This window comes from Lynx canadensis, chromosome X (genome assembly GCF_007474595.2).
Source record: "Lynx canadensis isolate LIC74 chromosome X, mLynCan4.pri.v2, whole genome shotgun sequence".
Lineage (NCBI taxonomy): Eukaryota > Metazoa > Chordata > Mammalia > Carnivora > Felidae > Lynx > Lynx canadensis.
This window is the reverse complement of record NC_044321.2, coordinates 95,618,652-95,635,306: the sequence shown is the minus strand read 5'-3', so window position 1 is coordinate 95,635,306 and position 16,655 is coordinate 95,618,652. Positions and strand designations below refer to the sequence as shown.

Below are 16,655 nucleotides of genomic sequence, written 5' to 3'. Positions count from 1 at the left end.
GAATTAGACACCATTGAATTAGAAGGCAATTGACTCCATTAAAATACTTTTGGCCTCAGTAATGTCCCTCAGCCATTTTTCTCGAAAGCGAGTCATTCCTGGTCTGCAGAGGAAGAAAAACAAACATACTAAAACCTTTTAAAATAAAACAAAACATTGAGACAGGGATTCCCTGTTTATTCTGTTACATTCCTAGTAAGCAAAAAGTCTTTTGGGGGTGGGGAATGAAGGTTGTCTCTATTCCATAGACCCAATCAATAAAAGCATTGAGTTGATATGGAAAGATTCTTTAAAAGAGGTCCTGTACAAATAAAAGATTATTATATAGGACTTACTTCCATGTGATTGTGAAGTTTCCCATAGAAACAACAGACATGACCCACTTTGTTCCCACCCTACTTCAGCAACTAGTCCTCCAGTTTCTAATTGCTGAAAACCAAGCCATTAAAAAAGTTTTTCTAGAACAAGGGCAGAATCCTACTTTTAGCCCATCGTAATGGGGTAGGTGGTTCAAAGAAGAAAAGTAACCATTACGTGAATTATCTGTGGCTATGAGCCTGCTAAGTTCCTGGGGTGTGATGACCTTTTCCCACCACCTTTTTAAAAGTAAGTCTCTAGGGGCGCCTAGGTGGCTCAGTCAGTAGAGCATGCGACTCTTGATCTCGAGATGTTGAGTTCTAGCCTCGTTGGGGGTAGAGATTATGAGAAAAAAAAAAAAGCCTCCAACTGTTCGTTACCTGTGAACTAACGAATGGCCCTCAAAGACGTAAGAGACCTCAATGGGCATATCCTAAGAGAGAAAAGGGCAACTGTTAGCCTAGACCAATCATACCAACTCATAATTCCTTCCATCCCTACCCTTGTCCATATATGTATACTCTTAAGTTTCTAGAATTTACCCTCCTTATCGGGATGTCTATCAGTTCTTTGTCACTTCAAATCTCTGTTCCCCAAAAGATCTTTTTGGCAACAAATAACCTAAAGAATCTCCATAAAAATTGAAAACAAGTCAGGACAGGCTTGTGTTCTTCATGAATAGTCATTTACCTTCTCTACATGCTCCACTTTACTCAGTTGGCCGTATTTCCCTCTTAGGAATAGAGTAAGAACGAAGTAATATAGGTAAACAAGTTTGAAAACGTTTTTAAAGCCACATAAAAATGTAGGGTGTAAAATTGTCTCAGTGGCCCCCACCCATTCTCCCTTCCAAAATTATACTTGGAATTCTAATCAAGAGCCCTTCTCCTAAGCACTCAGTGCATGGGCACTGATCATGGTCTTACTTACCTCCACCAGCCTTCCTTTCCAATCTCCAACCTTGCCACTTAGCAAGACAGCTGATGGCAGGATATATGACCAGGGGAAGGGAGAGCTCCACCTACTTTACCTTTTTACATTACTGCAGGTTCAAATAGGTAAGTTTGTACTAGGCTAGGATAAACATAAGACATAGTTGGCTCACTGTGTAGCCGTATATAAAGCTTGAGAGTCAGACGAAGCCTCAGATAATTTCTGTGAAAGGATGGAAGACAAGGGGAGAAATCACATTTTTATGTGTGCTGTGTTCCGGGCATTATGCTTGGTACCAGCCCTGCTCCTCTGATGACCCGAGCCCTAGATTCATGGGTGTTATTTTAACTCCTTTCACACTAGCTATCAATATTTCATATTCATCGTCTACATGGTGGCTACAGGCAGTCATTCCTTCAAGTATTTACTGAGTGCCTACTGTTTGCCAGGCCTCGTTTTACAGCAAGACAAACATTCCTGCCTTTGTGGAACTCACATTCTGGTAGGGGGAGCAGGCCGTAACAAGATAATAAATTACGTAGACTATCAGAAGGTAATAAAGTGTTACAAAGTGTGGTCTAGGAGGTGAGAGCAGGATATGCACATACCAAGGGGAGAGCGGTCCAGTCAGAGGGAACAGCAAATGCAGAGGCGCAGAGGCGGGACTATACCTGGATTGTTAAAGAATAGCAAGATCACAGTAGCTAGCGGGGAGTGAGGGAGGAGGAGGAGGAGAAGGAGGAGAGGGAAAAAAGCAGAAATAACAAGGGACTAGGTCACGCAAGGCCTTGTAGGCCCTCAATACTCAAATTGTGCTCTGTGGACCTGTGGCATCAGCACCGCCTAGGATCTTGTTAGTAATCTCCGGCCCTACCCCAGACCTGCTGAATCGGAACCTTCTTTCGACAAGATCCCCCATTAATTTGCATGTGCTTGGAAGTTTGAGAAACACATTGTAAACAGAGGAGTGACATAAATTCATCTCACAAGGCTCACGCTGGCGGCCGCTGGGTTGAAAAGATACACGACGAGGGCAAGGGTGGAAGCAGAGAGGCCAGTTAGAAGGCCATTGAAATACTCTTGGTAAGAGTCGATGGGGTCTTGCACCAAGGTGGTAAAAGTGGAGTGGTAAGAAATTGTTGGATTCAGGACCTGTTTCTGAAGATAGGGCCAACAGGACTTCCTAGTGTGTTGCATCAGGGATGCGAAAGTCAAAGGTGATGCCAAGGATGTGGGCCGTGAACCGAGATGAGATGTCTGCAGGTAGGTCAGGTTGGGAAGGGTAAATGGCAAGTTCAGTTTGGGATACAAGAAGTGAGATGTGTATTAAGCAGTGGCAGAGGTCTGGGCTGGAGATATAAATTTGGGAATCGTAAGCTAAAGGTGGCATTTGGAGCCCGGAGACCATAAGATCCCCAAGGAAATGAGTCTAGAGGAGAGGCTCGAGGCCAGGAGAGACTGAGAAGGAATGGTCGGTGAGGCGGGCGCAAGGCCAGGATAGTATGGTGTTTTAGCAGCCAAATGGAACACTTCCTGAAGAAGGGAGTGCGCAGCCAGGGCAAGTGCTACAGATTGGCCAAGCAAGATGAGGACAGAAGGAACCGTTGAGAACTAGTTTGTAAAACCATTAAGGTGTACCGAAAAGAAAAAAAAAAGAGGTCATCGATGACCTTGACAAGAGAGGTCTCCGTTCTCATTGGAGTCTCATCGACGTGAACAGGGCAGAAAAGGAAGAGCTTACTGGAGGTTTGTTTTTGGTGATCTTGACGGTGAAGTAGGCAGAGGCGGAGACTTGTAGCATGGGTCTCATAGCGGTCGGGATGCTCCAGCGTACGCAGTAGAGGTAGTAGTAGCTGTGAACCACGTCTTTCCTCTCTATGAACTGTGTGTGGTGCACCCAGCGTTCTTGATACTCCCAAGTCTGTTTCACGGGAAAAAGAGCACTCAGAACGAAAAGCACGCTTCTATGCAAGTCCTCTAGGCAAAGGCAGCGCACAACAGGAGGGGTCACAGCCCCGCTTCTGTCATCCGTTCTTAACATTGTTAAGATTCACACCGGAGTCAACTCCACACGGGAGGAGGGAAAAGGGGAAGCGGACACGAAATGAGTCAATAACGCAACATCGCCTAAGAGCGGGCTCTGGAACACAGAGAGGCACATGCTCAGATGCGTAGGTGTACGTGCCTGCCACACACGGCGTGCGCACTGACCGTCCAGACCCTGGCTTGGGAGGCCAGTTTGGCTCCTTGGAGAATAATTAGAAAGTGGTTCGAACATGTGTTCTGCCCACTCCGCGTAAAGGTATGACTAGAGGGTAATGAGGCCGCAAGGCGCCTGGGTGGCTCAGTCGGTTAAGCCTCCTACTCTTGATTTGGGCTCAGGCCGTGATCTTAGGGTCGTGAGATCGAACCCCGAATCAGGCTCCACGCTAGGCATGGAGTCTCTTAGGATTCTCTCTCTCCCTCTCCCTCGGCCCCTCCCCGGCCCTCAGTCTCTCTGTCTCTCAAAAAGAAAAACAAAATGTAATGAGGCTGATTTCACAAGCTGTTTCTGAAAAGCAGACTCGCCTCACGGCAGCCATCGGTGGTATAGAAAGTGAGTTCAGAAGAGGAACGGGTCAGGCACGAGGATCATCCGACCCCTCAGATCCCTGTCTCCCCCCTCCAAGATGTTTCTGTCCCCAAGCATGCATCTTCCTAGTGCCTCGGGCCCACAGAAGTCATAACGCAGCCCTGCTTCGCTGTACGGGGCCTCGAATGCTATTGGTATTCGACAAGTTCAATTCAACTGAGTCCCCTTGGCTTGGCTATTGGGGCACAGGAAGCTTCCAAATCAAAATTAAAAAAAATTTAAAAAAAGATCCTGAATTAAGATGAAGGTCCACAGAAGGAAGGGAGTGAGATAGTTTAACAGTCTCAGTGATGTGAGGAGGGACAGTAGGAGGCTGATGGCAAAAAGATTTCTGGTGCTCCTTTAAAAAAAAAAAAAAGCAGGCTGGGGGGGTCGGCTTACTTTATTTCAGACTTACACCCAACCGATTGTTTCAGTCAGCCACACAAGAGCACCAGGCACCAGATTCCTTGAGGTCAGGGACTGTGTTTTACACAGATTATCGTTCCTCTTAATGAAGGGGCCCGACAGGTCACCCTTTGTGGCCCCACTGGAGCAATGCCTTTCTTTCCAACCTTTCTATGTTATTCTATGTTATTCTATTTCTTCAGCCCTAATGTTTCCTCTGGCACACAAAGACTTTGGACCATCGGAAGGTCCCTAGACCTCATTTAAGGAGGCCCCTTTGCAGATGAGCATATTGGGGCCTAGAAACGGCAAGGGACGGCCCATAACAGCTGGGGCTGGGACCCGGGGCTCCCAAGCGGCCGGCCCAGTGCTCTCTCCACCCGACCAGACGTCTCAATTCTAAGATTTTCTTCCCCCCCGTGTGGCGTCGCAGTGGTTGGTCTTGTTTTCTTTTCTTTTTCCTTTTGTGAACTCAGGCAGCCTTAAACGCATTAAATTTTTTTTTAATTTTTTTTTTTGAGAGAAAGAGACACAGAGTGAGCGGGGGAGGGGCAGCGAGAGAGAGAGAGAGAGAGAGAGAGACAGACAGACAGACAGACAGATAGACAGAATCCAAAGCAGGCTCCAGGCTCCAAGCTGTCAGCACAGAGCCCGACGCGGGGCTCGAACTCACAAACTGTGAGGTCATGACCTGAGCCGAAGTCGGATGCTCAACCGACTGAGCCTCCCAGGCACCCCAGCCTTAGACACATTAAATTCAGCTATCTCCATCAGGCCAATCTCTTCCCATTTTTATCAGTGTTCAGACAGCTGATTTTGTGTAGCTCCAGTGAGTGTGTGTTGTCCTGGTATTTTGTAATTTTTACATAATGTTGCTTCATATACTCGCTTCCAGGGAACAATATGTCGTTGTGCTACTCTACCATGGATGGCTTAGCCAATTACATATTATTGGACACTCAAAATCAACAGGCACCTGGAAGTATATGCACAAAACTGTTATCAACGGTAAGTGACCTCTGAGGGAGTAGAACTGGGTATTGTGGGGGCGGAAGGGGAACCTTCATTTTCTACTCTGTCCTTTTGCTCACTGGGGCTTTTTTATAATGACGTCTTATTTCTATTATAACAATAATTTGTAACTGTACGTTAGGCATTGGGGATTTTCCAACTCTTATTTGTTTTTTTTTTTTAATGGTTTTTATTTTTTTCCAACTTTTCTCTTAGAAAGAACTTATTTGTAATATTCCTGTTTCCAGATTGTGTTTCTTCAAAGAATAAACTACTTGTGCTCATTGGCAATGTAGGAGTATACCTGTTCCCTCCCCAAATCACACAAGACTTCGGATACCAGGTTTAACCATTCTTATTCACGTTGCAGTACCTTAAAATCCCTTGAATTTGCATTTTTCACTCATAGTAAAACTCTGCATTATTTCTGTCATCAAAAAGAACTGTTCTTACTATCTGTTAGCAAAACTGTACCAGACCTGTGATCCAGAACTTTAGTTTGCTGCTTAATCAGAAAAACCTTGGGCAAATTGTCCAACCTCTCTGAGCCTCAGGGTTTCTCATCTGCAAAATGGGCACATTGATGTACCTACATACAGGTTTGTTGTGGGGATTAGATGAGAGCGTGCATGTGACGTGCTTAGCAGTGCTTGGCATGTGGTAACGCGCAGCAAACGGTAACTACTAATTTGCCATCCCCTGGTGTCTGGTGGATTCTGGGAAATGTGCAGTAAGCTTGAGAAAGCTCTTCATCAGAAATAGCTGACACTTAGGGGCGCCTGGGTGGCTCCAGTCGGTTAAGCATCCAACTTCAGCTGAGGTCATGATCTTGCGGTTCATGGGTTCGAGCCCCACGTCGGGTTCTGTGCTGACAGCTCAGAGCCTGGAGCCTGCTTTGGATTTTGTGTCCCCCACCCCTGTCTCTCGGCCCCTCTCTGCTCGTGGTCTGTCTCTCTCTCTCTCTCTCTCTCTCTCTCTCTCTCTCTCTCTCAAAAATAAATAAACATTAACAAAAAAGAAATATCTGACACTTAGACGGGAGACTCTACTTGTAGGACTCATTTCATTAGCAGGGTTGGGAACAAGGTGATTTTATGTCAGTCGCTATATAGGGCTTTCAGCTTTTTAGTCACCTTCTACTTTTCCTTTTTTAATTTAAAAAGCATTTTTTAATGTTTATTTATTTTTGAGAGCGAGTGCAAGTAGGGGAGGGGCAGAGAGAGGGGGAGACAGAGACACAGGTCTCCAACTCACGAATCATGAGATCGTGACCTGAGCCAGTCGGATGTTCAACCGACGGGGCCACCCAGGCGCCCCATCACCTTCTACTTTCTAATTGTCTTATCTTCGTAACAGTCCTACAAAGTAGGTAAGCTCTTCATCTGTGAACAAATAATGGTATGGAGAGAAGAAATCTGTTCATGTAGGCAACATCTCTGCGTACCTGACCTTTCTAGGGGCTGAAGGCAGAGAAAGGGACAAAAGCCTCTCCTTCATGGACCATATGATCCAGAGGTAGAAGAAAAGCAAAGAGTGAATAAGTAAAATCTAGTGTCTTAGGTAGAGCTGAATGCTAAGCGGAAAAGTAAATCAGAGAAGGAGAAAGGGTTGTAATTTTCGATGAGATGGCCAGGAAAGGCCTCGGTGAGCAGGTGGGATCTTTTTTAAATTGAACTATAGTTGCCATTCAGTATTATATTAGTTTCAGCCATAAAACATGGTAATTGAACATTTATATACATTATAAAATGATCACGGTGGGTCTGTCCCCATCCAAAGCTACTACAATATCAATGACTGTGTTTTCTCTGCCATGCTTTTCTTCCCCGTGACTAGTTTATTTGATAACTGGAAACTTGTCCCTCTTAATCCCTTTCGCCTGTTTCACCCAAATCATACCCCTCTCCCCTCTGAAATCATCTGTTATTTGTCTTTGACTTACTTCATCTAGCATAATACTCTCTCAGTCCATCCATGTTGTCGCAGGTGGCAAGATTTCAGTTTTATTTATGGCTGAATAATATTCCATTGTATATACATACCACATCTTTGTTATCCACTCATCTATTGATGGGCACTTAAGTTGCTTCCACATCTCGGCTGTGGTAAAGAATGCTGCCATGAACAGAGGATGCGTGTACCTTTTCACGTTAGTGCTTTTGTTCTCTTCGGATACATAAGCAGAACTGGAGTATTTCTATTTTAAATTGTTTGAGGAACCTCCGTCCTGTTTTCCATAATGGCTGCCCCAACTTACATGCCCGCCAACAGGGCCCGGGGGTTCTTCTTTCTCGTCATTCTCACCAACATTTGTTATTTCTTGTTTTTGTGATACCAGCCACGCTGACTGGTGTGAGGTGGCATCTCACTGTGGTTATGATTTGCATTTCCCCGATCAGTGATGTTGAGCATCTTTTCATGTGTCTCTTGGCCATCTGTATGTCTTCTTTGGAAAATTTCCATTCAGGCCCTCTGCCCGTTTTTTAAGTCGATTCTCGTTTTGGTATGGAGTTACAGGAGTTCTTTATATATTTTGGATAGTAACCCTTTATCAGACATATCATGTGTAAAATATCTTCTCGCGTTCAGTAGGTTGCCTTTCATTTTGCTGGCTTCCTTCACTGCGTGAAAGTTTTTTAGTTTGATGTAGTTGCAATTGTTTATCTTTGGTTTTGTTCCCCTTGCTTGAGGAGACAGACCCGGAAAAATATTGCTGAGGCTGATGTCCAAGAGTTTATTTCCTGTGCTTTCTTCTGGGGGTTTTATGGCTTCAGGTCTCACATTTAGGTCTTTAATCCATTTTGACTTTATTTTCATGTCTGGTGTTAGAAAGGGGTCCAGTTTCCTTCTTTTGCAGGTCGCTGTCCACTTTTCCCAACACCTTTTATTAAAGAGACTGTCTTTTCCCCATTGGACGGACATTCTTGCCTCCTTTGGCGTAGATTCATTGACCATCTAAGTGTAGGTTTATTTCTGGACTCTGTTCTGTTCCACTGATCTGTCTGTTTTTGTGCCAGTACCATACTGTTTTGACTACTGTAGCTTCGTAGTATAGTTTGAAATCTGGGAGCATAATACTTCCTGCTTTGGTCTTCTTTCCCAAGATTACTGTAACGAATCGGGGTTTTATGTTGTTCCGTGTAAATGTTAGGATTATTTGTTCTAAAATATTAAAAATGCCATTGGTATTTTTATTGGGATTGTATTGAATTCTATAGATTGCTTTGGGTAGTATGGACTTTTTTTTAAGTTTACTTATTTAGAGAGAGTGTGTGTGTAAGTGTGGGAGAGGCAGAGAGAGAGGGAGAGAGAGAGAGAGAGAGAGAGAGAGAACCCCAATCAGGCTCTGCACCACCGGCGCAGAGCCCGATGCGAGGCTCGAACCCATGAACCACGAGATCATGACCTGAGCTGAAGTCTGATGCGTAACCGACTAAGCCACCCCCGGCACCCCAGTAGGGTGGACATTTTAGCAATATTAATTCTTCCAATCCATGAGCATGGTATATTTTTCCATGTAGTTGTCATCTTCAGTTTCTTTCATCATTGTCTTCTAGTTTTCAGAGTATATGTCTTTCAACCCCCTGGTTAAATTTATTTTATTCTTTTTGATGCAATTATATGTGGGATTGCTTTTTCAGTTTCTCTTTCTGATAGTTTGTTTTAGTGTATAGACAGATTGCTATATATTTTGTATCCTGCAATTTCACTGAATTCATTTATTAATTCTAGTAGCTTTTTGGTGGAGTTTTTAGGGTTTTCTATATATAGTATCATGTCACCTGTAAATCATGACAGTTTTACTTCTTCTTTACTAATTTTGATGCCTTTTATTTCTTTTTCTTGTAACATTGCTGCAGCTAGGCCTTGCACTATATGTTGAATAAAAGTGGCGAGAGTAGGGGCACCTGGGTGGCTCAGTCGGTCAAGTGTCCGACTTCTGCTTAGGTCACGATCTCGTGGTTCGCGAGTTCGAGCCCCGCATTGGGCTTGCTGCTGTCAGCACAGAGCCCACTTTGGATCCTCTGTCCCCTTCTCTCTCTCTCTGCCCCTACCTGGTTACACTCTCTCTCTTTCAAAAGTAAGCATTTAAGGGGTGTCTGGGTGGCTCAGTCAGTTAAGCATCCAACTCTTGATTTCAGCTCAGGTAATGATATCATGGTTCATGAGTTTGAGCCCCACATCTGTGCTGTGAGCGCAGAGCCTGCTTGGGATTCTCTTTCTCCGCCTCCTCCCCCTCTCTGCCTCTCCCCTGCTCTCTCACTTTTTCTCTCAAAAATAAATTTTAAAATGAGCATTTAAAAAAAAAAGTGATGGGGCACCTGGGTGGCTCAGTCGGTTAAGCGGCTGACATCGACTCAGGTCATGATCTCACAGCTCATGAGTTCAAGCCCTGTGTCGGGCTCCGTGCTGACAGCTCAGAGCCTGGAGCCTGCTTCAGATTCTGTGTGTCCCTCTCGCTTTGCACTTCCCTCACTCACACTCTCTCTCAAAAAACAAATAAACATTAAAAAAATTTCTTTTAAGGGGCAAGAGTAGACATTCTAGTCTTGTTCCTGATCTTAGAGGGAAAGCTTTCAGCCTTTCATTCTTAAGCATGATGTTAGCTCTGGGTTTGTCATATCTGGCCTCTCTTATGTGCTGGTATGTTTCCTCTGTGCCCACTTTGTTGAGCTTTTTTCTCATATTTGGATGTTGAATTGTGTCAAATGCTTTTTCTGCATTTACTGAGGTGGTCATATGATTTTTATCCTTTATTTTGTTAACACGGTGTATAACATTGATTAATTTGTGGATATTAAATTATCCCTGCATCCCTGGAATAAATCCTACTTGATCATGGTATATGATCCTTTTAAGGCATTGTTGAATTCAGTTTATTAATATATCGTTGAGGATGTTTTCATCTATGTTCATCAGGGATATTGACCTGGAATTTTCTTTTGTGTAGTGTCTGTCTGGTTTTGGTATAAGGGTTATGCTGGTCTTAGTGATTTGGAAGCCTTCCTTCTTTAATGTTTTGGAATAGTTTGAGGAGGATAGGTATCAACTCTTTGAAATGTTTGGTGAAATTCACATGTGAAGCCATCTAGTCCCAGACTTTTGTTTGTTGGGAATTTTTTGAGTACTGATTCGATTTCATCATTAGCAATTTGTTTTTCAGATTTTCCATTTCTTCTTCCTTAAAAAAAATTAAGTTGGGGCGCCTGGGTGGCGCAGTCGGTTAAGCGTCCGACTTCAGCCAGGTCACGATCTCGCGGTCCATGAGTTCGAGCCCCGCGTCGGGCTCTGGGCTGATGGCTCAGAGCCTGGAACCTGCTTCCGATTCTGTGTATCCCTCTCTCTCTGCCCCTCCCCCGTTCATGCTCTGTCTCTCTCTGTCCCAAAAATAAATAAACGTTGAAAAAAAAAATTTAAAAAATAAATAAATAAATAAATAAAAAATTAAGTTTACTTATTTATTTATCTTGAGAGAAAGAAAGCAAGAGTCGGGGAGGGCAGAGAGGGAGGGAGAGAGAGAGAATCCCAAGCAGGCCCCACACTGTCAGCACGGAGCCTGACACAGGGCTCAAATCCATGAGCCGTGAGATCATGACCTGAGCCGAGGTTGGTTGCTTAACTGACTGAGCCACCCAGGCGCCCCCATTTCTTCCTGATTCCAGTCTTGGAAGATTGTTTCTAGGAATTTATCCATTTTTTCTAGGTTGTTTAAAATGTTTGCAAGAAATAATTTTTCACAGTAGTGTCTTATAATCATTTGTATTTCTGTGGTGTCATTTGTAACTTTCATTGATCATATTCTTTTTAAATTATTTTTTTTTTTAATTTTTTTTTTTCAACGTTTATTTATTTTTGGGACAGAGAGAGACAGAGCATGAACGGGGGAGGGGCAGAGAGAGAGGGAGACACAGAATCGGAAACAGGCTCCAGGCTCCGAGCCATCAGCCCAGAGCCCGACGCAGGGCTCGAACTCCCGGACCGCGAGATCGTGACCTGGCTGAAGTCGGACGCTTAACCGACTGCGCCACCCAGGCGCCCCTCATTGATCATATTCTTCATTCCAGTCCTCTCTCGTTTTTTCTTGATGAGTCTTGCTAAAAGTTTTCCAATTTTATCTTTTCAAAGAACCAGCTCTTAGTTTCATTGACCTCTTCTAATGTTTTCTTTTCAGTTTCTGTTTCATTTTTCTCTCTGATAGTTATTATTTCCTTTCTTCTACTAATTTGGGGCTTTGTTCTTTTTCTCATTCCTTTAGGTGTAAGATTAAATTGTTTATTTGAGATTTTCTTGTTTCTCGAGTTGGGCCTGTATCACTGTAAACCTCCCTCTTAGAACTGCTTCTGCTGCATTGCATAAATTTTGTGCTGTTGTGTTTCCATTTCTATCTGTCTCAAGGTATATTTTTATTTCCTCTTTTTGAGTTCTTTGTTCACCCACTGGTTGTTTAGTATCACGTTTAGCCTCCAGGTGTTTGTGGTTTTTTTCTAGTTTTCTTCTCATAACTGGTTTCTATTTTCATGCCATTGTGGTAAGAAAAGATGCTTGATATGATTTCAGTCTTCTTAAGTTTATTGAGACTTGTTTTCTGGCCTAACATGTGATCTGTCCTGGAGAATGTTCCATGTCCATTTGAAAAGAATGTGTGTTCTGTTTTTGGATGGAATGTTCTGTTAAGTCCATCTGGTCTAATGCGTCATTCAAAGTCACTGTTTCCGTATTTTCTGTGGTGTCTTACTGTCAATTTCTCCCTTTATATTTGTGAGTATTTTCTTTACACATTTAGGTGTTTCTGTGTTGGGTGCATAGATATTTACAAGTGTTATATCTTCTTGTTTTCGATCGATCCCTTTATCATTATGTAATGTCCTTCTTTGTCTCTTGTTATAGGCTGTGTTTTAAAGACTACTTTATCTGGCATAAGTATTGCTACCCCAGTTTTCCTCCCCCTCCCCCATGTGTTTGGAATCTCTTTTCCCATTCATTCCCTTTCAGCCTGTATGTGTCTTGAGGTCTGAAAGTGAGTCTCTTATAGGCAGCATATAGGTGGGTTTTGGTTTTTTATCCATTCGGTCACCCTGTGTCTTACGATTGAAACATTTAATCTGTTTACTGTGAGAGTACTGCTGGGCATGTACTTATTATTTTGTTAATTGTTTTCTGGTTGTTCTTGTAGTTCTTCTCTGTTCCTTCTCTTGCTCTCTTCCCTTGTGATTTGATGACTTTCTTTAGTGTTCGGTTTGGATTCCTGGATCTTTCATGTGTCTAGCATAGGTTCTTGGATTGTGGTTACCATTAGGTTTATATACGACACATGATATATATATATATATATATATATATATATATATATATGTCGGCATATTTTAAGTTGACGGTCACTTAATTTTGAACACATTCTAAAAGCGCTTACGTTTTTACTCCCTCCTATTTTATGTAGACATCATATTTTACATCTTTTTGTGTACCACCTTAACTAATTATTGTAGTTATTATTGATCTTACTACTTTTGTCTTTTAACCTTCATACTAGCTTTATAAGTGACTGGTCTCCTACCTTTACTATATGTTTGCTTTTACCAGTGAAATTTTTTCTTTCTTAATTTTCTCACTTCTAGTTATAGCCTTTTCTTTTCTACTTGAACAAGTCCCTCTAACATTTTTTGTGAGGCTGGTTTAGTGGTGATGAACTCTTTTAACTTTTATCTAGGAGCTCTTTATCTCTCCTTCAATTCTGAATGATGACCTTGCTGGGTAGAGTATTCTTGGTTGTAGGTTTTTCCTTTCAGCACTTTGAATGTATTGTGCCGCTCCCTTCTGGCCTCCAAACTCTGCTGAAAAAGCAGCCGATCGATCGATCGCCTTCTGGGGGTTCTCTTATACGTAACTATTTGTATTCTCTTGCTGCTTTTAAGATTCTGTCTTTATCTTTAATTTTTGCCATTTTAATTATTATGTGTGTTGATGTAGACCTCCTTCGGTTCCTCTTATCTGGAGGTCTCCGTCTCTCTGCCCCCTGGACCTGGATGTCTGTTTCTTTCCCCAGGCTAGGGAAGTTTTTAGCAATTATGTCTTCAAATAGGTTTTCTGCCCCTTTCTCTCCTTTTTTTTCTGGGACCCCTATAATGCAAATGTTAGGATGCCTGATGTTGTTCCAGTGGTACCTTATCCTACCCTCATTTCTTAAGAATTCCTTTTTGGTTTTGCTGTTCAGCTTGGATGATTTCCACTACCCTGGCTTCCAGATCACTGATTTGTTTTTCTGCGTCTCCTCATCTGCTGTTGATCCCGTCTTGTGTATTTTTTATTTCAGTTATTGTATTCTTCAGCTCTGATTTTTTTTAAGTTTGTTTATATTGAGAGAGAGAGCATGAGCAGGGGAGGGGCAGAGAGAGAGAGAAAATTCCAAGCAGGCTCCGTGCTGTCCGCACAGAACCGGACACGGGGCTTGATCCCACAAACCGTGAGATCATGACCTGAGCCGAAATCAAGAGCGGGACGCTTAACTGACTGAGCCACCCAGGCGCCCCATTAAGCTTCAATTTTAAAAAACTATTTTCTATCTCTGCGTTGAAGTTCTCACGGAGTTCATTCGTTCTTCTCCCAACTCTTGTGAGCACCTTTATGACCATTACTGTGAACTCTTTATCAGGTAAATTGCTTATCTCTGTTTTATTTGAGGTCTTTTTCTGTGCTTTCGTCTTGTTCTTTTGTTTGGAACATATTCCTCCGTCTCCTCATTTTGTCTGATTCCGTGTGTTCGTCTCTATGTATTAGGTACGTCAGCTCCGTCTCCTGCTCTTGAAAGTAGTGGCCTTATGTAGAAGGGCCCTGTGGGGCCCAGTAATCGCCCCTCGTCACCAGAACGAGAGACACTCCAGGGGGGTGTCCCACGTGTGGGCTGTGTGCACGGTCCTATTGTGACTCAGCTGTGACTGCTGTGGAGGCGCTGGTGAGCGGGCTGGCCCTCGGCCCTGCTGGCTGCAATGCCTGGTGACTATTGTGGGTGTGCTAGTGGATGGGGCTAGGCGCCCCCTCCCCGGGGCACGAGTTGCTTTGGAGGGGACACCGATCTTGGCCAGTGCTCCCCACCTGGTGGGGCAGGGTGGTAATTGCTTTGGGGGGATGCTGGCCCCGCGTGAGGCTGCCTGCCACTTGTGGTGGGGCAGGAGCTGCTTTAGAGGGGCGGCTGCCAGGGCCTGTCTGCAGGGCAATGCCAGGGTGGGGTCAGCAGTGCTAGCAAGGTAGATAGAGAGTGGCAGAACTGGTACCCGCCCATACTTTCATTCCCGGAGGAGGTTCCTACAGATCCCCACCCCTCTGGCACATAACCCTAGAATTAGTCGATAAAGGTTCACCTCTAGCCCAGGCACCACTCAAATCACCACCTCTGTGCTTGGTCTTAGGGTGATTGTGTATGGGCCCTTTAAGAGCAGAGTCTTGGTTTCCTACAACAGTCTGGCTCTCCCACAGTTAAGCAGCCCCATTGATTTTCAAAGCTCCTGGGATTAAACCCTGCTGATTTTCAAGGCCGGATGTTATGGGGCCTCATCTTCCTGGTGCAGATCTCCAGGGTGGATAGTGGTGCCCAATGTGGGGCTTGAACCGCCCCCCCTCACCCCCCCCAGGCCAGGGAGGACCTGCACGCCTGTGCTGTCCCTCCCATTTGTGGGTTTAGTTCCCGACTTTGCCTCTGTCCCTGCTACCCTTCTTCATATGGCTTTTTCTTTATATATTTAGCTGCGGAAGAGCTCTTCTACTAGTCCTCAGGTCGTCCTCAGAGTGAGCGAAGAGAGGTAAGGCATGAACCATGAGAATAGGTCGCAGGGGAGAGGGTTCCGGGCAGAGAGCACTGCAAGTGCAAAGGCCCTGAGGTGGGAGCATGCGTGGCAGTTGAACGGGAAGGAGACGGGTGTGGCTGGAGTGAGAAAGGTGAAAGGACAGTAGGTCATAGGTGATGAGTCTGAGCAATAAGTTGGGAGGGAGAAGGGGACTCAGATCCCATCAAGCTCTCTAGGCCATTATCAGGACTGTGTTTGCCTTTTACTCAGAATAACCGGCGGCATTGTGGGGGGAAGTGTCTCTGCCTGTTCTGTGTCCCATTCCAGCCCGATTCACAAACCCCGGGTGCAGTAGGCGGAGGCTTTCGCCCAACTCCAAATGGAGACATTCTCCAGAGCAAGAAGGTCCAAGAGTAAGTAGTACTTTGCACCACACATCATCACTGTGCTCTAAATACCCCTTGTCATTGGAAGGGTGAGTTATGCCTGCTGGGACATAAGAGGGTGTGGAGCCACCTCGTTTCCACCTGACCAGGCCTTCCTGGGGCCTAGGAAACTGCCCTTGGGGCTGTAGGCTTAGATGGAGCCGGCCAGAGGAACAGAGACAGTGGGGAGTCTTCTCCGAGGGCTGGGGAGCTTGCCTCCATCTATTTCGACTCGTCTCTCTTCTGAGGAAATACAGTGAGTAGGGATTTCAAGCCATTTTTTATTCCACCCTGCCAGTTAGGCAAAGCGGCCCAGGGCCTTCTCTCCAAAGCTGCCAGGATAAGCCACACGAACGGTTCAGAGCCAGGCACAGGCGGAAAAGAAAAAGGAATTCACAGGCAGGTACATCACAGCGTGCGGGCAGTATGTTCCCAAACTAAATCTAAAAGTTCCATCGGCAGCCCCTTTGTTAACGAGGCGATTTCTAAGGTTGGTGACGGAGAACTCCTGTTTTGGAAGAGCAGCTCCCTCCTTAGGTCACTAGGCCCCCATTTAGAGCACCAGCGTGGGAAAATTGCTTAACTGGGAGTATCAGGCTTTCCTGGTCGGAAATGTAAGGTTAGGACGATAAAAACAGGGCAATACGATTGTGCCTTTCACCTTCAAAGACTATCCCATGTTGGTTTTGGAACCCAGATGGGGACAGTGTTTATGTATTTAGCGACCTTTGAGATCATCTAGGGGTCCTGGATTTCAAACTTTTCATAAAACACTCCTTTTCATTGTTCTTTGCCCTCGTATGCCAACCTGGAGTGGTCAACTAACTTACCAAAACAAACTTCTCAATTTGTCTACGGCCTTTCTCTGCTGTGAATTCACCATGGGTGAGCCACTGGATGTTCTTGATGGGGTTTTTAGTTTCTGCGAAATAAAGGGGAGAGTCTGTCAGTTGCCTGGTAGTGTGCCATTGTAGAATGAGACATTCCTCCAAATAGCCAAACAGGATTACTACCTTCCACAAACTTAATAGCAGCAGCAATGGCACGCTTAACTATCTCCAGAGCTAGTTCATTCACATTGCTGCTGTCTTCTGTGTCCGTCTTCTGGCGCCTGGAACTTTCAGTCACATC

At 44.5% G+C, this 16,655-nt stretch overlaps 1 protein-coding gene across 1 annotated transcript; it reads right to left on the bottom strand.

The window, feature by feature from the left end:
* Window positions 1-18: 18 nt before the first annotated feature.
* AKAP14 (A-kinase anchoring protein 14) lies at window positions 19-16,655 on the bottom strand (the record flags this gene model as incomplete). The annotated part of the gene is made up of 5 exons (XM_030304840.1): window positions 19-103; window positions 738-790; window positions 3,032-3,211; window positions 16,355-16,446; window positions 16,538-16,655. Coding segments are annotated over 5 exons (528 nt in total), but the record flags the coding sequence as incomplete, so codon positions are not given.